This window comes from Colossoma macropomum, unplaced genomic scaffold, assembly GCF_904425465.1.
Source record: "Colossoma macropomum unplaced genomic scaffold, Colossoma_macropomum, whole genome shotgun sequence".
Lineage (NCBI taxonomy): Eukaryota > Metazoa > Chordata > Actinopteri > Characiformes > Serrasalmidae > Colossoma > Colossoma macropomum.
Window position 1 is genome coordinate 31,832,809 of NW_023494793.1, and position 24,776 is coordinate 31,857,584.

General features: G+C 40.0%; 1 protein-coding gene across 1 annotated transcript in view; it reads right to left on the reverse strand.

Annotated features, from left to right (window-relative positions):
* Nucleotides 1-24,776, reverse strand: part of agbl4 (ATP/GTP binding protein-like 4) — a 484,349-nt gene that overhangs the window by 152,708 nt on the left and 306,865 nt on the right. Inside the window, exon 6 of the mRNA XM_036579196.1 lies at nucleotides 453-492. Within this exon, the coding sequence (XP_036435089.1) occupies nucleotides 453-492 (40 nt within the window). The remainder of the gene's footprint in view (nucleotides 1-452; nucleotides 493-24,776) is intronic.

Consider the following 24,776-nt stretch of genomic DNA (forward strand, 5'->3'; position numbering starts at 1 on the left):
AGCCAAATAAAATGTCTGTATTTTAATGTGTGACGTGACCCCTGGTTCCTATCACCATCATTTTAAAGAAATCTAAGTCAATAAGTTTCTTTACAACAAACCATCATTTCACACCAAACCACTCTGAGTGACTTTGTTTACATCTCAGTGATTTAATTATGTAGAAATATGGAAAAAAAAATTGGGATGCTTCTTTACATCATCCAAACACACCAGGAACAAGATGCTCACAACACACAATAAAACATTTAGTAATTGGTGAGTAGCTCATTTGCAGCCTTCTATGATATCAGTATTGTGAAGGTTGATGTTGTAATAATGATGAACAAATGATGTGTAGGACTGTGTAGGTACTGTAGTGGACTGCCGGTGCTGACACACACACACAAATACACACACAAATACACACAAACACACACAGACACACACACACACACACATATAGTACTTACCTGGGTTGGTGATAGTGAGCAGGTCAAGCCTTCGTTGTTGCTGCAAAAAAAAAAAAATGCACTGTTAAAAAACTGTCAATAGTATAAATGTTCCATGCATGCAAAGTGAAAAGTATGCAGTTCACAGAGATAAAAACTCTCATGCTCAGTTTTAGATACAACCCCATTTCCAAAAAAGTTGGGACAATATGCAAAATGTAAATAAAAACAGAATCCTATATTTAACTGAAAATAGTTCAAAGACAACATATCAAAACCATGAAACACAGTTGAAACTGAGAAATTTAGTTTTTTGCAAAATATATGCCCATTTTGAATTTAATGCCAGCAACATGTATTAAAAAAGTTCGGAGAGTGGCAACAAAAGACTAGTAAAGTTGTATAATGCTAAAAAAACACCTGCTGGAACATCTCACAACTAATCCGGATAACTGGCAGCAGTCCATAACATGACTGGGTATAAAAAGAGCATCCTTTTTAAAATTAAAGATAGGAAGGAGTTCAACACTCTGTGAAAGACTGTGCAGGCAAATAGTGCAACAATTCAAGAATAAAATAGCAAAAAACTTGGGGATTTCATCATCTATGGTACATAATACCATTAAAAGATTCAGAGAACCCAGAGAAATCTCCGTATGCAAGGCCGAAAACCAATACTGGATGGCCATGACTTTCGGGCCCTCAAGCAGCACTGCATTAAAAACACTCGGCTCTGTAGTGGAAATCACTACATGGGCTCAAGAACACTACCAAAAAAAACAGTGTCTGTGAACACAGTTTGTCACTGCATCTGCAAATGCAAATTAAAATTCTACTGTGTAAAGGAGAAACTATATAAGCAGGATCCAGAAACGCTGCCACCTTCTCTGGGCCTGAGCTCATTTAAGATGGACTCAAAATTTGAAATTCTTCTAGGAAATCATGGACGGCGCATCCTCTGGGCTAGGAAGGAGAGGGACCATCCAGCTTGTTATCAGTGCAGCATCCGTGAGGATGTGGGGGTACATTAGTGCACATGGCATGGGTGACTTGCACATCTGTGAAGGCACCATTAATGCTGAATGAAATATACGTGTTGATGGAGCATATGCTGCCATCCAGACAACAACTTCTTCAGGGAAGTCCTTGCTTATTTCAGTAAGAGAATGCCAAACCATATTCTGCATGTATTACAGTAGCATGGCTTGGTAGTAAATGAGTCCGGATGCTACCCTGGCCTGCCTGCTGTCCTGACCTCTCTCCCACTGAAAACATCTGGTGCATTATGAAACGAAAAATGCAGCAAAGCAGACCCCGAACTGTTGAGCAGCTGAAATCGTATATTAAGCAAGGAAGGGAAAACATTTCACTTTCAAAACTACAGTAATTGTTCTCCTCAGTTCCCAAACACTTTTAGAGTATTGTTAAAAGAAGAGGTGATGCAACACAGTGGTAAACATGTCCCCGTCCCAACTTTTTTGAAAAGTGTTGTTGGCATCAAATTCAAAATGGGCATATATTTTTCATAAAAAAACAATAACATTTCTCAGTTTCAACATCTGATGTGTTGTCTTTGCATTATTTTCAATTAAATATAAGCTTTAAATGATGTGCACATCATTGCATTCTACACTGCATTTACATTTTGCACAGCGTCCCAACTTTTTGGAAGGGAGGCTGTATTTGTTTGAGACTCTGACACTGGCTCTGACCCATCCATGTGTGTGTGTGTGTTTCTGTGCTGTCAGGAGAGTTGAGTGTGTGTCTAAAGATGGAGTAATGGAGGGTGTAAGAGGTTACCCACTTAAACACCTCACACTTTCTTTTCAAGGGATTGACAGTAGGGAGCTAGAGGAGGCGCCACCTCACTCCCTCTACTACTGACATTCTCTCTCTCTCTCTCTCTCTTATTCCATTCCTCTCATACTCTCCCCCGCTCTCCCTCTATTCTTCTCACACACTCATCCCTCATTCCCAACTCATTCTATTCCTCTCTTTCTCTGACTCCCTCATTCCACTCCCCCCCCTTTTTCGTGGTCTCTTTCTCTATTCCATTCATTTCTTTTCCTCTATTTCTCTTTCACTCATTTCATTCCTCTCTCTTTCTATCTCACTCATCCCATTCCTCTTTCGAGACTTTGTTTTTCTATCACTCTCTCCTTGTACCCCCTCTTTTTCTCCCTCTATTCCTCTCTCCCCATGAATTCCTCTCTCTGTTTCTCTTTTTCTCTCCATCCCCTCTCTCTCCCTCTCTCTCTCTCCATGATCAAGCAGGAGGCTGTTCAGAGCGACACTAATCAACACCTTTCTCTCTCTTTTCTTCACAGACACGCACAAACACTCTCTCTCCTTCTTCCTCTCTCATGACACGTGCCGATAGCTAAGACAGAGGAGTTTGTGTGTGTATGTGTGTGTGTGTGTGTGTGTGACCCCTCCTCATCTCTTTAGTTATGTATTGGTGTGGTGGAGTGTATGCGGGTAGTTTCCTGGTGAGTCTGTGTGACAAGGGCTACAGCAATTCACACAGGTCACACTCCAGATCAATAAGTGGCCAATCAAAGGCTGACGCCACCCTCATCGACATGCCACAGCCTGGAGAGCACACACACACACACTTGTAGGAGACGTTATCTGAAGAGCTGCACTCAAATGCTGACATCACTGCGGGTCCTTCTACATGAGTGGCTCCACTCAGAGATAGCACAGGAGAGACTGTAGACTGATACAATGCTCACACACTCACACACACACACCTGTAGCCATGTAGCTCATAGGGGGCCGGATGTATTGAGACGTTTGCGGCAGTTTCAGGCACTAAACGTATGGACACTGCCTGCAAGTTATGCGTGAAAGTGTACATCAGCCTAAACGTGCAGTTTATGGGTCGTGCACATGGCAAAAGATGCACATCTCATACAAAGGGCTATGCAAGAAGGCTCATGGGGGGGTGCGCACCCTGGTTGGTTGGTTATTAGCTCAAAGATGTGTTGTGTGCTATTTATGTTTTATTGTGTCTAGGGGTGTAGTTTTTTGCGTCTTTAGTAGAGACCTGGCTAATGGTGACCTCCACCATTATTTCAGTGCATTGTTATGTGCCTTTCTGCCCTGAGTACTTTTTGTGGTGTACTGATGGCCTCCCCTGTGTTTTACTCCGTGCCGACGCCACAGTACAATGAAATCATATGTGCTGATGTGCTTTTTATATGGGAATAGTACAGTAGAATCTCATCAGGATGCATTTTAGTAAAAAGTGTAAATGTAATCCAGACAAAGTTTATTTAGATACAAAGTCTAAGCAACTCACAATGACCATCAATTTTCCTCTCTCTTAAAACCATGTGTAAATTTGCAACAGAATCTCAGATGTGCTGTTGAGAGACTTCCTTAAACAGTGGCAGCAGACACATCAGTTAGACAAAGACACATGTCTAGTCATAGGGTTGCCAATTTTTGATTTTGGACCTGACAATTTGTATTTGTCCACTGCCTGGTTGGTACCTCTCTCGCACAATCATGTGGCGGCTGTGTCTCAAAACACACATCGTCACTGTCCAAAGAAAAACATGTATCTCCATTTTTTGTGATTTTTACTTTTCTACATCATTCGAGTACAGGATTTCATGATGAACGGACCAATAGAAATGCTCCAAAACTGCACAGAAAAAAAAATCTCTTTCCACTGTCTTACATGAAAAACATTTTTCCCTCTCCTGTAAAGTTACTATTTTGGAGATGCTTGTTTTTTCTTGGACAGCGACGCTATACTTTAGTAAACAGCATGTCAAATTAGTACCGATGCTGCCATTATGATTTTGAATATACCATTTAGTACTGTATACACAGCTTGTGGGTATGCACATGGAGAAGCTTAGGCTACATTATGGTGGGCTTCAGGAAAAAAATATAAATTAACCTGTTATTTCTAAGTCACAGTTATTTTCCAAAAGCAATTAAATATGCTTTGTCATCCATATCTACATCTTGTTTATGCATCGGGTACAGAATAAGGAAAAAGTGATTATACAAGGTTGCCATGATTTTATTTGTAGTGCACAATGCTAGAACAAACAGTAAACAGAAAAATGTATTTTAACCTATAATGTTCCTTATAGAAAACCTATATTTTAACATATGATTGTTATTACAGAAAATAAAAAGAACAAACACAAACAAAATAAACAAAAGAGAAAAAACAAGGCTGAAGAGATAAAATAAAACATAAAACCATCATTCAACCATCCAGTTTAGTCTCCCCATATTACGTCTATATGAACACTTACTTCTATACATCACAGTGCACAGAAAAGATCAAAATATCTGCTTCTGACCTTTTCCTTTAGTTTGTATTCACATTCAATAATTAATTAATAACTCAGCACACTTTTGCTACTGAACCTATACAAACTTTTGCACTGGGCTAATTCCAATTAGTTCTCTGCCAGCTTCATGAACTGAGTGTCATTATCATGGCTCCCCCTGCTGGCCATGCTGCATTCTGCAGCTAAAACAGAAGCAGTCAAACCCTCAGCACATCAATCGGTCTTCCTCAGGCCTGCTCACACACCTGTGGAGTAAAAACCTTAGCAGCGCTAAGAAACCCCAGAAATTCAAAAGCATGTCTGTATTAAAAGGTCATTTGGGATCCAAAATGTCTGAAACATCCATACATGACTGCATTACATAGTGTTAGACAGGAGGAAAGTGAATTATCTGTCCTGATTCATGCTGTTTTCATGACTCAGCGTGACCCCTCCATCCCCACCCCACCATGAGGCAGTGAGCCAGACCCAGCAGCAGCAGCAGGCTGGTACTGCCCAGAGCAGCCCTCTCCTTCACGCCAATTAGAGGCTGCGGAAAAGGCCAGTGGTGGTAGCTCTCCAATCTGACCCCGAGCGGGCCGGACACAGAGCTGCGGTCAGGAACGGCCGGGCGAAGTCCAGCACAACGCTCCCCGCAGTGCCCCGGTCCACACGGCTACTCACCCACTGCAAATCGGCCCACAGGGAAATCAAGTGGACCTATGCGGCTGTGGCTTCCTACATTTGCTGCTGTCCATTCAGGCTTTAGGCTCTGTCTCTGTGCCGCGGCTTCAGCTACGCTTATCCCACAATCATCAATCACATCAGACGGGGAATGTGAGTGAATTTACGGTGCTGAGGGGCTCTGTGAATACTATAGCCGTAAAACAAAAGGCATCTGCGTAGTGCTCCTGATAGAGGAAGGTCATGACACTGAGACATTTTAATGCTTGTTTAATGTATCTGCTTAAGCCGATGCTTGAACAACAACAACACGACTATCAAGATTACCAAGAACACCGTTACAAGTAGGGTCAGTGTACTCCTGTTAAAGGAATAGTTTGGCATAAAAATCTAATTTACACAGTTTTCCTCTTACCCCAGATGTAGTCAATCGGCCAAGACAATGTCTGAGGTTTTGCACTGGAGCTATGAGGCAAATGTAGCTAACAAGCAATAGAATATTATATGTATTATATGCAAAAGTTTGAACATCTCCAGTCAAATTACATTTTGAAGATTTTCTAATCGAAACTTTGTTAACACGTTCTCTACAGAGAACAAACTTAAAAAATGGCATTTTCCTGCAAGTTTTAGTGCACAACTTGCTGTTTATTTGAGTTTACCGTAACAGAAATAAAATAAAATAAAAAATGTGCCATATCTTTTGCACAAGACACATTTTTATTTTTTTCCCCAATGTGTTAAATTCAAATAAACAGTTATAGTGCACTATAATGTGCAGATGTGTGTCCTCTGTAGATGATGTGCACGTCTTCACTTCGAAAATCAACAAAACATAAAACAGCCAAGCTTTTGCATACAACTAACTTAGCATTGTGCAAACAGCACACCTAAATCATCACAACACACACTCGCCTCAAACTGTGCTGACTAATCTCAAATAGACTTGTATGGTTTGTCAAATAGTATGTCACATAGGTTTATGTGGTTTCTGATACTGTATGGCCTTCTGCCCAATGACTGCTGGGATAGGCTCCAGCTCCCCCCGTGACCCAGAAGGATAAGTGGCTTAGAAAGTGTGTGTGTGATACTGTATGACGTACTGTTCTCTATAATATACACAAAAGTAGAAGTAAAAGTAAAGACAAACCTCAGGCAGATTCTGCCCGCTACTACTTTTAGCTATGCAACATCTTTTCATCCATTTTCACAGACAGTATAGCCAGTTTGGTGGTAAAGGGGGCTTAATAAAATTAGATATGAGATGTCTAAAGTCAGTGGATTAAGATGATTCCTGAATACTCCTTCACATGTTTTTCATCATAGGAAATATTCAGATATTATTTTTTTCCCTTCCCTTTCTTCTCTTTTTCATTAAACAACTAGGTATGACCGTAGCCCAAACTATAAATAAAAGGTGAGAAAAAAAGGGAGGGAAGTGATTTTCATTAACACTCAATGAGGCATTGCAGCTTTAGCTTAATGCTGATTCCCATCCTGTGATAATGGATCTATGGTTAATTAGAGTATTACAGCACTCAGCCTGCGCTGCTCTCTCTCACTCTAACTGTCACTCCTCACTCGGATAAGTGTTTCCCCAGGAACAGAGAAAGAGAGAGAGAGAGAGAGAAAGAGAGAGAGAGAGACAGACAGAGAGAGAGAGACATTAGGAGGACAATCCTGGGCATGAAAATAGGATTGTATTAATCTTTATCAAACGCCAGGGAATCCCCCACCCGGAGAGAGAGCAGCCACAGCCTAGAGTATGACCAGCCTGAGTGTCCCAGGCCCCTTAGTGTCAAAGGCCTTCCCCTACGCCTGCTGGAACTAAAGCTGTGTCTCAATTCCAGTTCTTATGCAATGTACTAGCTAAGGGTAGGCAACATGCCGGTATACAATCACTACTGTGAAAAAAAACGCCTAATGATAAGCTTTTCTGTTTAATAGTACAAGAAAAAAGTGTGAGTGCAAATAAAATTAAGTATGTTATTGTGGGTATCAGCGTCACTCAAAAGATGTGTGAGTCAGAGGTAAGTTGCAGCACCCCCCAATTTCAGAACTGTAACTATTAAAAACAATAATAATGTCAGTACTTTTAGAACACAGAACAACAGCATATATCTTAAACAAGAGCACAAAAACACCAAACAGTGTACAATGAATGTGTGATATTGCTGATACTAACACAACAATGGAAATTATACAGAGGCAACAGCAGATATTAGCATGAACCCTGCAGTTGGAATGTGATAAGGAAAAACCTTATTAATGTATAAGCTATAAACTTATGAGGTAAAGGTTTCTACATTAGGCCTTGTCACCTCACTGGTGACAAGTTTACACTTTCTACTTACACTTACACTGTTTTTTGTATTTTTGACTCTATATTTCCACTTTTAATTGCGATTAAATTTTTACAAAATAGTCAAAGCTGTACTTACATGAACAGTAAGCGATTTGCTGCTTTGCCTTATGAAATAACCAGTAAGGCAATGTTATTGGAAATGTGTACCGAAGCCTATCAGAGTGGTTGATGTGGAACGTCTGTACTGCCCCCGCCCCGATGTCGTGGAGAGTATGTTATTATGGGTTATCAGCGTCACTCAAAAGAGTCAGAGCTAAGTTGCACCACCCCCCAATTTCAGGACTGTAACTATTAAAAACAATAATAATAATACAGAGATCTGAACTTTTTACTAATTTGAGCAATTTGAGCAGAGTTTTTATTTTTCTATTTTTATTTACATATTTTCTAAACTGCATTTTCATTACAGCGAGCTCAATCACTTACCTTGAAAACAGGTGGCGAGTCACAAAAACACAAGCAGGCTGAGGTTCAAAGACAGAAAATGTAGGCTATACAGAGATAGAGGCCAGTTCTGCACCCCAAAGCAGCCTAATACTGTTTTTAAATTGTTAAAAAAAAAAATCATCTAAAGTAATAATAATACTTTAACATCCGTATCTCCTGCTCAGTGTGAGTTCCAGTGTTAAATGGGCCACATACCAAGGATCTAATTGGTCGCCACTTCGTTAATTTGCATAAAGTTTGTCCAGTATGAGAAAGCAGAGACAGGATAGGCATCAGTGGTCTGGAGTTTCAGTTTTATTTATATACTGTCGTCTCTCATCTCATTATATGTAATACAACACATTTTGTTTGATGTAAAGTAATAAAAAATCATAATAATTTAGGATGATGTCATTGTTCATGTCACGTACATGCTGCTTAAAATTTCAGCAGCTAAACTTAAAATACCTCCCAGAGTCCCAGGTTTAGACTGTAACAGTTATCTTTCCAAGTAATCCAAGCATATTGAGCATATCAAGCTACCAAGCATATCAAGTAGCATTATGTAATATTTGTTTAAGATCATACTTCAAATATAAACCATTCTCTACGTTTATCACTTGCAGTTGAAGTTGATGTAACTGAGAAAGTGTCAAACTTACAGCAATGCAGTTTAGTGAATTATCTCTTCCTAATGAGGACCAAGTACAATTACATCAATGCTAAGTGTAGCAGAATGGAAACTAGATTTGTATGGACGACTTCTATTTTTAGACTGATCAAAGCGTTTGCTCGGTATGTAGTGAGAATGCTGCTAGCGCCAAAATACAGTTATACTTTATACACCGGTCAGGCATAACATTATGACCACCTCCTTGTTTCTACGCTCATTGTCCATTTTATCAGCTCCACTTACTATATAGGTGCACTTTGTCCCATGGACCCTCACAGAGCAGGGACTATTTGGGTGGTGGATCATTCTCAGCACTGCAGTAACACTGATGTGGTGGTGTGTTAGTGTGTGTTGCGCTGGTCTGAGTGGATCAGACACAGCAGTGCTGCTGGAGTTTTTAAACACCTCAGTGTCACTGCTGGACTGAGAATAGTCCACCAACCAAAAATATCCAGCCAACAGCATCCGGTGACCACTGATGAAGGACTAGAGGATGACCAACACAAACTGTGCAGCAACAGATGAGCTGTCGTCTCTGACTTTACATCTACAAGGTGGACTGACAAGGTAGGAGTGTCTAATAGAATGGACAGTGAGTGGACACAGTGTTTAAAAACTCCAGCAGCACTGCTGTGTCTGATTCACTGCTCTGTGAGGGTCCATGGGGGTCCCGACCACTGAACAACAGGGTAAAAGGGGGCTAATAAAGTATGCAGAGAAACAGATGGACTACAGTCTGTAATTGTAGAACTACAAAGTGCACCTATATAGTAAGTGGAGCTGACAAAATGGACAATGAGCGTAAAAACAAGGAGGTGGTCATAATGTTTTGCCTGATCGGTGTATATTACTTTTGAAAAAATAAACAGCGTAATCTTTAGTCATGTCAACATTGCCTGACAACAAATAAAGTATTTGGTAAGTAATTTGAGTCTTCGTCTCAGGTGAGTCTATGTTACACAGAACATAGATTTTGTTTGTTTTGGTTAAAAACACTGCTAATTGCTTCTTTAAGTACAAATACTTTGTACTTTTTTCACCTGTAGTGTAAGCTTTTTAGTAAGAATATAATTCATAATACCTGAATTAGGTTTGAGGTCATGTGTGGAGAAAGTTGCTATTAGTGCATGAAAAAGGCTCAACTATTTTCAAACAGTCCACTGACCCTTTGCCTGAATCACAGCATCATCATTAAGGTCATGCCAGTTCTCAGGCTTGCACCACTAGCATCTCAAACAGGTTCTTTAACAGGCCAGTGACGTCATTGTTTACAGCACAGCATGCGCCAGCTGCTTATGTGCAAATCCACCCGCTGTTTCCCCTCAGTCACTATCAACCCCTGGAACAGATTAGCTGACAACGTAATGACAGAGTCACTGAGAGTACTGATACATGCATAATCCCCAACACTGAGATCTACTCCCTGACTTCCCTGTGCAACTTTTTTCTTTGCCTTTGCTGCCCTACATTCAGACCAGAACTCCAAATAGGCCAGACATTCCAAACTTTCTCCATAAAAATGCCATTAATCTTATCAGGCTGATGCGCACCTTTCCAATAGCGGCTTAATCTGGTCTCGGTGCAGACCGGCACGACTGTAATTAAGACGGCTGGTCAGCAGATAAACGAAGAGAGAGAGAAGAGGGGAAAAAAAAACATGCCAGCGAAACCATTCATTTACTAAACCTCACTTCTTATGACCAAATTAAATATTCATGCACAATCTACCCAAAGCCCATTTGCAATATTTCCCCCTGAATTTACTTTTCATATTTGCTGATGATTATCATGCGGGCGAGCAAACGAGGAGGGAGGGGGGGGCGGGGGTTATTTAAAAAATCCGCCAACAATTTGGAGCCTCATTCCACATTCATGTAAGGTCAATATTAAAAGATTAACCTGAGTCATTTCACCTCAGCTATCAATTTCAACATACATATAGTAGCAGGTAGCAGACTAAATGATTTGACTGGAATATTGCTGCGACGAGCAGAGGGGAAGGTTACATTAGCAATGCATGAAGGCAGACCACCTACATAAAGTACAAGTCCTGCTGTTACGATATGTGATTGTGGCCCAACAGATGTCATCAATTACTGACCACAGTGGACACAACCTCCCTCCTTGATACACACACACACTGCATCCATGTAGTGGTGAAGCTAGCCGAGAGCTATTTAGGCCGTCTGCCTACGTCCCAGCTTTGGGATTCACTGTCTTTGTCTCCACCCTCAAAGGACCCCTCAGTCTGACGCCAACAGATCCCTCAGAGGAGAGAGAGAGAGCGAGAGAGAGACAGACAGAGAGAGAGAGATGTGTCAACAATCTGACTCACCTCATCTTAAGGAGGGAAACACCCCTATGAGCGTAAGTCAACACCTCCCTGCTAGCCCCCCCAGACGTACACACAAACATATACTCGCTCTCATGCATGTTTGTTTTTATACTTTGTCAGGACGTAGGGTCATGTACACATAAAACTACTAGGGGTGCCCGATATACTGACATTAAAATTACAGCCAATAATTACAATTTATAATTTATCACCCTTTTTCAGTTAGCACATGCACTGACAGCACACATCGTAGTGCATTTATTATCATGTCTGATTTAGCTGTGCAATGACTGTAAAATGAATCAGTGATTTTTAGAGGTGTGACTGTCTTACTCTAACTGCATGTTATTTATGGATTATAATGTGAGGTTGGTTTAAATTGTTTTAAAAAAATATCAGCAGCTATAACATATGTTGATCATTGGTTAGCCGCCTATAAATTCCATATTGGTACATCCTTAGTAAGAAGTCTTGACCTCTAAATACTCTACAATATCACAGTTTTCAGTATTTAGTGTCCACTCTTTGACTTTATTACAGCTTCTATTCTTTTTTGGCAGACTTGTTGTCAGTTTATCAAAGAAATCTGTTAGGATTTTGTAGGTCAGTCATAGAAGCTGGTTGCATTTTCTGCTTCTCACAATCAAAGTAATCCCAAACACATTCACTGATGTTGAGGTCTGAACTCAGGGTTGGTCAGTCCATTGTTCTGAGAACACTAGAAGCTTCTTTGATTTTTTTATCCTTTTTTTAATCTATTTCCTTTTCTGAGTAATGGCTTCTTGACAGCTACACATCCTTTCTTTTGATTTTCTTCTATCCCTCTCCTATCTAAGTCAAAGCTTTAACTATTGTTTATCTGATGTTGACAGTGTTTGGTTGTTATAGGTCCCGTTTTCTCTACATCTTTTAAGAATTTATTTCGGAGACTCCTGTTTTTTCACTTCTTTATGCAAGTGCTCAATCTCATATCTAATCCCCTCAGAAATATCTCCTGAATAATGAATGAGTTGTATTTAAAGGCTGTTTTGACTGGAAATCAAAAAATAAAGGGTGGTCTGTGACTTTTACATAGTATTGTATATGTAATAAAATTTTGCAACCCTCACTTCATCCGAACTTTAACCTCAGTAACCAAAAACAAACGGTTTCACACTGTCAGCTTTCAACAATAGTGTTTAACACAAACCACTCTACAACATAGTGCTGGCCCTGATACTGTAGTTTACCGCTGTTTTTCCTTTGGTTTTCCTACGCAGTCAGGGCATTTTTGTCCTTAAAATGTACAACACACACACACACACACACATACACACTCTTACCCATCCCCTCCCTAATTTCCAGTTGCTCCCTCCCCCTGGAGCTGACGTTCTCCCCTGTGCTCGGAGAGTGAGAAATGAGCTCACTCTGAGATCATGCTCTCCTGGGCCTATCCCCTTACACACAGCCCACACTGGCCAACACAGCACAGCTCAGGGACTAGTCACTTAACCCCTGCTTCATTCCGCTCACCTATAAATCAGCTCTGCCAACCACAGTCCACCTCAAGTGGAAGGAAAAAGAGTTATTTGGACGAATACGCCTATAAATGTGTTTGTGTTTTTTGGCCTCTATTTCTGTTTATTATTTCATTTTTTAAAACGTTATAACATTTTTATATTGTGTTGACCATCCCTATATTTGGGTAGGCTGGCATAAATACACAAGATAACTATAATCAGGAACTAACTAACTAACTAACTATCTTTAGCAAGTGCTTTCTGACATCGAATGTGTATGTTTTTAGCTGAGATTATTTAAGATGAAATTTCTTTAAACTATTTAGTTTGACTATTCTGCATATTACAAGTGGATCTACAACAGAAAATTAAAACTATACAAACCATCTCTTTTATATTAGGGCCTGCCCCATGTACGGTCTGGCTGTTAAAATTGACTGATATTAAGTTTCCAAGAATTTATCAGCATTTGTAGAAAACACAGATAAAGCCCAGATGAAGTAGTGGTGGGCAATATACCGCTTCATCCAGTGCACTAGTCTAAGTTCTTCCTCAGGTATGATTTTTTGAGCCGTTATACCCATAAGCCACAAATAAGCACAGATAATGCGACGTACAAACAGTGCAAACCACACTAACCTTAGCCGCTTTAGCTGGGTGGCTGAGGCAAGGATGTTTGTCACATTTCAAGTCAAAATGCAGCTGCCCCCCACTGACCTCCCACTGTCTGTTGTATCTGAAGTAGTCCACTTTATTTCAAAGCAGCAGACATAAAGGAACTGCCGGTCTTTTAGGGTTAGCTTTAGCTTAACATGGACACCAGACTGGTGACCTGAAGGTACAATAAAAGGGACGCAAACATGAGACAAATGACTTGAGAAATTTGAGTAAGCCAAAGTTGGTTTCTTTTTCAAATTTTCTGTTACACCTTAAATGGGGCAGCAAGGCAAGTTTATTTATATGGCACCTTTCATGCGCTGCGGTCATTCAAAGTGATCACAAATGATGAAATACAAAGATAATTCAAATTATAATTTAAAAAGTAACATGTTAAAGGAGAATAGATATTAGAAACATGATTAAAACAATATAATTTAAAAGAGAAGAATCATTAAAATCAAAATAAAAAGCAGGTATATTCAAGTGCATGTACAACTGCTGCTCCATTTAAGGTGGAAGGAAAAACTGAACAAAAAGCCTCTGAATAAGAGGCAAACTTCAGCCTTGTGGAGACATGAAACAACATTTAGCACCATTTTTGCTGGGCCAGTGTGGGGGTAGTGCCAGAAAACAATAATGACTCAGGTTTATCTTTATATTGTTCAGTTTTGTTTTTACTATTTTGCACAATAAAAATATATTTCAAGTTTATGTTGGTGGTTAAAGATGGTTCTTATTAAAAACTGAGGGAACTCAAAATAATAAGCCACTTTCAATCTAGAAAAATAAGTTTACTTAAGCATCTAAAATGGTTTTATCAATATAAATATTTAGGCTAATTGTTTGTATTTGTAAGAGAAGAATGGAATGACAGTCTGCAGAAATATGAACACCAAAATCTAAAGGCGTGCAGCATGATTTCAACAGAAAGTGCAAGGATCAGATGAGGAGTTCTATGATGTAACACAATTTCTTTAAATAAAAAGCAGGAATAAAAACACAAGAACACATTCGGCTGTCCCCTCATTTGTCCCACAGAGGAATACGGCAGCTCTTCTCTCCTCCAGCATTAGAGAGAGAGAGAGAGAGGGAGGGAGAGAGAGAGAGAGAAAGAGAGAGAGAGAGAGAGAGCTGGTGTGGTTGGCCAGGGCCATCTCAGTTGCGTGACCAGAGAAACCTCGGTTTAAAAATACAGCCCAACAAATAAAAGATTCATTCCTTAGGACAGCGGTTGCTCCCCTCAGACCCCAAACGTCTTCCAGGCCACCTGCATGAGGCTGCAGCCTTGGCCCAGCTTCACCGCATTAGAGCGCAGAAACTAATAACCCCACAGCCTGCGCTGCATCTCCCCTATTCAGCACTTAAAAGCCATGATTGAATTTCATCTTGATTTCATTAAATATTCATAAAGGCCAATTAGAAGGGCAGCTCTGGCTGCCGGTGAAGACCCCTCTCCATCACTCTGTCACACACACACACACTCGCTCCATCAGACACCACTGGGTGGGGCCGCTTCAGAAAGACCAGCAGATACAGCCGGGAGAACACTCACGCTCTCTATATTACTAAGTTCTCTCTCTCTCTCTCTCTCTCTCTCTCTCTCTCTCTCTCACTCTCTCTCTCTCTCTCTCGTACTTTAACCCTTACAAGTCAAGAGTTGTTATACTATTTATGCTATTTAAGTGTAATAAGACAATTATTACCATAATTAATTACATTTATATTAAATTTACATTCTGTATTGACAGGGTGGAGTCTGACTGTAGCACTCTCTCTCATTTTCTCTGTATGTCTCTCTCTCTCATTATTCTCTCCTCCCATAGCCTTTATATGTCTATTCCTTTTAGCCTTTATATGAGTTATTCCTGTCATTTTGCAGTACTGTTTGAATGTAATTACTAGTGCTGTTGACATATTTTCCTAGTTTGAACCTTCAAAACATCTGTAATTCCTGACTGAGGTACAGCTGTTCCTGCGCTGTATGTTGCTATGATCGACTCTGACTGAAGGCCTCTAGTTCAAATATAGCTTATAAATGGTGTATTCAATGGAAAGCTCTCTGAAAAAAAAAAACAAAGTTTCTTCTAGCTACTACCATAGTGAATTTGTTTATCACCAAAGTATGTTGAGTCTAAAGAAAATCTTATTAGCCTACCACTCATTCACTATCAGTGACATTTCTTCCAAAAGTCAGTTCTTCATTAGCCCTTTTAGTCCAGCTCCTGAGGTCTTAACCAGATGGGAAGAGAGGTAGCTTGGCTGTATCTACGTAGATTCCACAGCAAAGAAAAAAAAATCCTAATTTGACAATTTTAGGTGGTGTTTCAAGACTTTAACCATTTTGCTTCCAACCAAAACTTAATAAATAAGTGAAATAAGAGTATGACTACAATACTTTATTAAAAAACAAGAAGCATGATAATTATATTAAATGAAAATGAACTAAAGATTACATACATGTGTTTTTTATTTCACAGGAATCATTAGGCCTGATCTGAAGGCCTAAGAAGGCCAAGAGGGTTCCCTTAAGGTAATTACATAATGAATTACATTTACTTTCGACTTACATTCTATATCAACAGTGTGAGTTTGTCAAGAAATAATGTAAATGTGGCAAAAATGTAAGGAAATGAAAAGAAAGGCTTTTTTCTCGTGATAACTTTTCGTTAAATTCAAGTTGTTGAAAATATCTCCGCCTCTTCTATTTGTGAACACATTGCATTGATTGCAAGTTTCGAACCTACATTTTCAACAGAAAATCTTAACTTGTTTCAATGAGCTACAAGTGAGGAAAAATTCATGCAAAATTACACCGCACTGTTATTGCTATTAACCCGTACTGGTCATGATAGCTGCAGCTTCTAAAGAACACTCACACACACACACACTGCCACCTCTATATATAACAGTAGGGCAGGTGTGTGTGCTGTGGACAGAGGAGCAAAGAGAACATTAGGCTGTAATCGGCACTGGACACACACACGCACCATCACTCCAGAACACGCTACTCGCTGACTGATGGACCTTCAAACTGAGTTAGGTTAGACCAGCGGCAGGACGAGAGATAGAGGATTATGGGATAAGAGGATGAGTGGATGGGGGGATGATGAAAATGGACGGAGAGGTAGAGAAATGGGCGGAGGGCTAAATTCTGTAAACAAAACAGTGCAAATGAGCGTCGGTGCTTCAGGCAGGGTCATCGAGAGGCCTAATCTGAAATCTAACCTTGAAGTAGGTATGCAGTGTGTGTGAGCATGTGTGTGTGTTAGATGGTGTAAGGTGAATGTGTGTGTTCAAGGAGACTGCTTCCTGGTGGAAGGAGACATACACACTGTTTTTTAGTTAGAATAATGTTACAATGTGGGACTTACAGGAAACAGCAGTTTGCATTCATTCACAATAGTTAAAGAAACAAGAGATATCAAGAACTGGAAGATGGATATAGGGAAGGATTTGGAATTTTCACCAATGAAAAAGACAAGCAGGCCTTTATTAATAAAGGCTTGAACATGCTAATCACCAGAACTCAGGACATTCTGACATAATGTCTCTTTTTAGTGGTTTGTTTAATTTGTGTTTACTTTTAAGATATCTTATTGATTTGAAATAATAAACACACTCATAAAAGGCTTAAGAGGCAGAAATGCCCTATAAATCAGGATACATTTAGCCACAACATGGGAGTATAAAGGCACAGAGTGATCTGAAAGTGGGGATTCAACTGGATTACAATTCTGGAATGTTCTTATTGGCTATAATGAATAATAATAATAATAATAATAATAATAATAATAATAATAATAGTAATAATCAGTATTCTAACACTGAATATTGTTTGGGCTATTTTTGGCCAAAATAAATATTAATAATAATGAATATCAACATATTGTTTTTTGTGGTCTATATCCCACTACTGTTAAACAGTTCCTCCAGTCAGATTTGTGTATTCAGTGGATATTTACATTCATATGCAAAAGTTTTAACACCCTCGTCAAATAGCATATTCTATTGATTTTGTAAGTGAAAATAAGACATCCTCTCCACCCTCTACTTAAATATGGCATTTCTCTGCATATTTTAGTGCACAATTTATATTTATTTGTTTAACATATTGGAAAAAAACAAAATAAACCATAAAATATAAAATGTGCACAGGTCACATTTTGTTGTTTTTTCCACCAAAATATAAAATTCAACAAATAATCAGTAAGTGTACATTAAAATGTGCAGGGGTGTGTTTTCTTTAGAGAACACACTTTTTCATATGTATAAATCAATTGGATTTGTATTCAAATCAAATCAAATTGTGGTGAAATCTGAGATTTATTGAGGGACTGAATACATAAAAAATGATATGAATTGGATCATGAGGTCAAAGATTTAACTTGTGGTGATAATTAGATAAACCCACACAGAAATATCATAGAGTAGTCCATCCAGTAGAGACTGTGGGCAGTTATTTTGGTCTCCTCTTGATCGGGCTCTAAAGATCTGCCCACTGGGGGAGCACATTAGAGCCAAACAGCACAGTTCATAGCCAACGCAGTTCATAGTCAGAACAGGCTGAAGGACACCTCCTCGTTGACCCAAAACAAAATCAATGACCCACCACTGACTCCACAAATCAGTTTACAGCCCTGATAGCTTACCAATCACCCGCCCTCCCCTCATCCGCTCTCAGAAGGGGACCTGCCACTGACGGCATCCTGAAGTAGTGACCTGATATTTACACGTCGCAGAGATCAATGACCTCCCGCTCGCTCTTAGCAAAGCGGAGCCGCTATGCTGAGTCACGCTGCGGAACAGTGGTGCACTCTGGGACGATTCCACATCACCCAGCACGACCCCGAATTAGTCCAGTGCGTGGCCACTGGCCACTCTGACATGATGATCTACCGGACAAAGACACAGCAACCTTTAAGGAGGTGCTTTCAAATCCTCCGTCCAGTGTTTGGCTTTTAGAATGAATGTCTTTTTGTTCGTCTTTAGAGAAAGGCACCTGCATAATGTTTTTTTGTTGCTATGAAACCGGATGCTGGAAGTTCTGTTGTGCCAACAGGAAAGTGAATGAAAGAATGATTACTCAGAATGCTTTTGGATTCATATCACTGATTAACTAAAGAAAGTGATCGGAGTAAATTGGTTTAGAGCAGCCAGTATAATCTGTTGAAGTACACTGGCATATTATTGCCAGCCTTTGCTGACTGAAAAGCAATTTGGAGAACTGAAATTGGTATGCTGTCTGTTGTCTAGCCCAGACTAGATAACAGAAACCCTGTTGAAGGCAAAAACGCTTTGGCAACATCTCAGCTTATGTGTGGATACAAATAAAGCGATGGGAATGTGCAGAGTCATTTATTGTCATACAGTATCACTTTATTCATGCATAAGTCAGAGACCTCCATACATTTATTTCATTTCCATTAGCTCGGCCTTAACTTAATGCACTTTTTGGGAGATGAGTTTGAGGAGATATAAGATAATCCACTGTGCAAAACCTGGTAGACCGTCAAGACTGTTATTGTCAGACAAACTTTATTTAAAGAATTCATCTTTGAGAGAGAGAAGAAAAATTACTTCACTCTTTCTTCAGATCTGAAAAAACTCCACAGGTGTTTCTGTCCATCCTTCCACTGTGAGAAGACAACTCAACACTATGAGTCTGACAGAATGTGAAGCCGTCATGAAGCTGTTACTGAGAAAAGGAAATAGACAAAAAAAGAAAATTTGCAAATCAAAAAAAAATAATCTGCTGTTTGAATAACAATGGACTGACCACGCCAGGGTCCAGACCTCAGCATCACTGAATATGTTTGGGATTACTTGGATTGTGAGAAGCAGAAAATGCAACCACTTTGAAGACTGAACTTTCGAAGTGTGGAAAAAGGTCCCTGCAAATCTCCTGAAAAGAAGGGAAGCTGCAATAAAAAGGCAAAGGAAAAGAACAGACACACTAAATACTGAAAAAGATGATATTATATTTAGCTGTTGAGTCTGTTATATATATGTTTTCTACCTTTTCTCCCCGACATTGAAAAATCAATAATGTGTACCTAAAGGTCATTTTGACTGGAAATTAAATAAATGAAAGGTGGTCTTTTACACAGTACTGTACATACACTGGATTTTTATTCATATTGCCCTTTTGGCCAGAACAATGTAATACACAATGCCACAGAAAAGTCTCTGTCAGTGTGCCAGTGAGTTTGAATGTGTGTGTGCGTAAGCGAGGCAGCATCGTCTAGCTCAGATCTTCAGGGTGACCCACCGGAGGACTAAAGGACAAGAAGACTGAAGTCATTTCCTAATCAGATAAAGTAAGACACGTGTCTAATCAGATGGCAAAGGAGAACAGGAGCATCACATGCCGTCCTCAGCGCAGCCAGCACAGCCAGAACACCCAGAACATCACTAGCAACAGCTCTGACTAGTATAATTGTGCACTGCTGATACAAACAAATCCAAAAAAGACTCAAACTGACTGTACCAAAATAAGTTAAGACTGAAAAATGAGTGACATGATAAGAGTCTACTGTTAGCACTTTCATCACTGTAATCAATTTGTTTCAAAATAATGGCAACTCACTGTAATTTATAAACGGACACAGTTCTGACTGAAGATGGCTGTTACTGTTTCAGCTATTCAAAATGCAGTCCCGCGTAAAAGTCAGAGGTCACCCTTCAGTTATTTAATTTGCAGTTAAAATGACCCTTTGGTACAAGTTTTTCATTTTCAGTGTTGGAAAAACAACGAAATACAATCTGTATCCTTTATTACAGCTTCGATTCTTTTCATCAGATTTGCTGTCAATTTTTCAAAGAAATCTGCAGGGAAATTTTTCCACGTTTGATTTTAGAAGTTGGTTGCATTTTCTGTTGAGCTCTGGACTCTAGGGTGGCCAGTCCATTGTTTTGAGAACACCAACAGCTTTATCTATTTCCTTTTCCCAGTAACAGTTTCTTGACACACCCTTCAGACCCAAAGTGTTGAGCTGTCTTCTCACAGTGCAAGTATGGACAGAAACACCTGTGGATCTGAAGCAAGTGTTTAACTTGATTTTCTCCTCTCTCTCAAACATGAAAGCTTTAAATACTGCTTATCTGATGTTTTGACAGTTTTGGTGGTCTACCAGGTCTTGTAAGGAGTCCTATTTTATCTTTTTAGTAATGTTTTGAACTCCAATAATAATAATATTCTGAAACTTTTTTTTACTTATTTTCCTTTGACTTTCCTGTTTCTTCTGCAAGTGTATTATTGTAAGTGTGCTCTTTGAATCTGTACTTTTGTCCATTTTAATAAATAACAGTATTTAACACAGTGTCAGAAACCCCATAAGAAAGTCAAGTTTAGATTAGTTAAGACCTTTCCCTGGTTAAGGTTGGCGTGTATTGATTTAGACATGCAGTTTACATGATGCTAACTATAATATTCCATTACTTTGTTGGCTGCATTAGCCCTGTAGCATGTAACATGCACTTTTTATGTAATCAAACATATTGACATAAATCTTCTCATATTCCCATAGCAATGTCATCTGCATAGTTAGACAGATATTTCTCAATACAAAAACTGAAGACCGTTTTTGTTCCATAAAAGTAATGGTGTAACCAGTTTAACCAGTAATGGTTTCAGTATGCATGCTTTTGAACAAAGGATTGTGTGTAAATGTTGCAGAATTTGGATCTACGTTATTTTAATGACCTCTTGGTGACTGTTATATAGCAATGTTTTTGAAGCGCGTAAACATCTCTCAGTGAGAGCAAGCCAAGCTAAAGTACAGCCTCCACATGACAGGGTTAGTTTTAGCATGCTGTTTCAAGTAAGCCTCCTGGAGTAAACAATGGGACAAGTCCATATCCCTCCCATGTAAATCCAAAACAATCTTCTGGATGTTTTAGACACAGTTTATTAAAAAAAACATACAACAGATATTACACCTTTTTAAACATCTCAGTGCCACTGTTGGACTGAGAATAGTCCACCAACTAAAAATATCCAGCCAACAGTGTTCTGTGGGCAATATTTTGTGACAACTGATTAAGGACTAGAGGATGGCTAACACAAACAAACAGCAACAGATTAGCCACTGTCTCTGACTTTACATTTACAAGGTGTATCAACAAGGTAGGTGGGTCTTCAGCAAGTAAGTGGACACTTCAGCAGCACCGCTATGTCCAATCTACTCGTACCAGCGCAACATACACTAATATGCCACCACCACGTCAGTGTCGCTGCAGTGCTGAGAATGATCCACCACCCAAATAATACCTGCTCTGTGGTGGTCCTGTGCGGGTCCTGACCGTTGAAAGTATGGAGAGAAACAGAAGAAGTTTCCAGGTGCACAAAAGAAAGTCTACATTTCTTTTGCAGCAGAGATGTGCAGGTTTTTTGTGTACATTATTCTTTCTGAAATACTTTTAAAATTGTTTAGCAAAAAACAAAAAACAACGCCCCCCAACTCCTTTAACGCTGTAACAAACAGAAAAAGACACAGTGTAGTGTACTTTTGCCATTTTTACTGCTACGCTTGCTGCACTCCAGTTCCACACGTGCAATCCTCTTCCTAAATTACGCAATCCCCTAAATTCTGCAGCCATTTAGATGGCTGCAACATAAACAGAGTGGAGGAGGCCGTTAGCGCAGTGGGAGATGGGGGTCCGCTGTGAGAAAACGCACGTGCTGACATGGAGAGAGCGTTTTGGGAAGCAGGCCCGTATTCATGAGTGCAGCATGCCACTTCCCAATGATAAAACACTAGCCCTACAGCTGTTGACACGGCAGCTAACCAGATGGAAAATGTGCTTGCAAGGGCGGAAACTTTTAATCATGACAAGAGAGAAAGAGAGAGACAGACAGAGAGCGAAACAGAGATAGAGAGAGGAAAAAAGAGAGCTGAATCTTGGAAGCTCTTGCTTTGACTGTGCCAGGCCTAGGCTGTCTGAGTGCAACACACAGTGCAAATAGAGGAACAGAGGAGCAGAGCTAAATATGGAGAACAGCAAGTGCCACAAAAAAGGGCCTGGGTCTCTGAGAACAGCACACGCACACATACCCAGCGGCCCACTGAGAGCAGCATGGTGAGGCATTGGAGGCCATGCTCTCTGCTGCTGTGGGGCCCTGCCAACAATATGCCTTTCTGAGTGCAGTGGAAGTTCTACAATCAATTCAGTTCTCTAAGAAACAAAGGCACTGAGCACAGTACACGCATTTAGACTTCAATTTATTTGCTGCCTGCAAAGGAAATGTGATGGAAATAGTGAAAAACTGAATGGTAAAGTGTGCAGCTCGAAGGGGGGCCCATGTCATGGAAAACCAACCTTTCCTTGCTTCTTTTTAAAGAAAAGTTTAATATTGTATATAAACAGTGTTAAAGTTTCAAAATGTTCAATTTACTAACCAGTCCATGCAGCTTATACATGGAAACGATGCTGCAAAAACAGCCTAATTAATTGTTTTTGTGATGTCACAAATACCAACACATCTACATACACTTGTCCATTCAGCCTACAAAAGTTTAACCAGATCCATTCACGCTTAAGTCATACAGTACATATATATATACTGTTATATATAAGCACCCCGGACAAAAAATTAGGCTCTTGCAGATGGCATTGCATGAAGATGATCAGGCTATAAATACCTGCGGGGTGTGCGACAGGATTCATAGATTGAGAAGAGGTGGTACAGTGCAGTGAATGTCTCGTTTGATGTGTGGAAAATGGGTCGCAAAGCAGATGTTAATGATTGGCAAAAAGGAGTGATTGTATTTGGGCATGCCAAAGGCCATAGTGTGAAGGAAGTAGCTGAATTTGCAGGCGTATCGAAGTGTACGATCATATGGGTCTACCAGCAGTGGCAAAAACTCTCGTCAGAATTGTGGCTGAAACTGACGGACAGGGACCTGCCGGTGTGTTTCACGGCTTGTGAATAAAAATCGCTTTGCTGCCAGGCAAGAATTGCTTCTAGACCACTCTGAAGAACGAACACTCTGCAGGGAACTGCATATCATGATCATATGGAGCAGAGTGGCACACAAGAGGCCTTTGCTCACTTCTGCTCACAAAGTTGCCCCGTTACAGTGGGCAAAGAGACACAAAACTAGGACTGTTTATGACTGGAAATGTGTTATCTGGTCAGATAAATCTCGTTTCTGCCAGTATGTGAACGATGCTGGGTGTCATGTTCATCGTAGACCTCAAGAAGCCTTCAATGAGGGTGCGGTTCAAGCTGGAGGAGCTCTGTGATGTTCTGGGGGTGTTTTAATTATGCGGAAATGGGTCCTTTGGTTGATGTGACAGTAAATTTGAACCACAATGGCTACAATGAGGTTTTGCCTTCTGCATCTTACTGAGAAACATAACATTCCTTTCACTGTATTCCAAGATGATGATTCTCACATTCACAGGGCTGCAAATGTGACTGAATGACATGATGAACATTCAGGAGCATTCACACATCTGGACTAACAAAAGTCCCCAGATTTGAAATCCTCTTGAAAATCTGTGGGACTACCTGGAACAACGAGTAAGACGGCAGGGAAGGCATCCACGAAATCTGGCTGAACTGCACAATTCTTTGATGTAAGAATGGCTGAACAGTGATGTCGCCTTCATTTTCACTTATTTCAAAAATGTGATTTGATCGGGATATTTTCAAACTTTTGCATTCGACTGTAAAATGGTATTTTGTCCATACTAATATCAAGCATCTCCAGTGTGTGTGTATGTGTATGTGTGTGGGGAGGAGTACAGTAGCAGGCCTGTCTGGAGTTCCACACTGACTGCTAGTCTCTCACTCTGCATGGCATTTTAAAGCCATGGAGAGGGGAATGCATTGTAGGACATCATTATCCCTGACAACTGCGACTGAATGCGGAAAATGTTTTGGATTTATGCTGACAGGATTTGTCTGAGTTATCAATCTTTGCCTCTGGCTTCCACAGAGAGAGAAAAAAAGTCTTGCAGCATAAAGAAGCTGATGAATGTGACAGAAGCTGTTGGCTGGGTGAATGTCAACTCCAACACTAATGACACTGAAAGGACAAGACCACAATAGACTGCGCTAAGAGTGCACATATCTGAGCAAAAGAAACGCTGCCTGGTCTTATTATAAGCTGTAGGCATGTCAGTCATTACATTTGATAACAGTGTCCTTTTTCATTCATTCATTCATTTATTATTTATGTATTTATTTATTTATTTTGAACGATGTAAAATAGGTTGACCAATCTCATGCTTAATACCAAGTGTGATTGACAATCCTGCCGGCTGTCTCTGCCCCTAAATCTCACTGTTTCAGAAGCCTCAGACCGAGAGAAAAACGGAAAAGTTTCAAAGTTGAAGTTTGTGTCCTCTGCTCGGGGAGATAAGGCAGGAAATGACAGGCTATATGTTCTATGTAAACG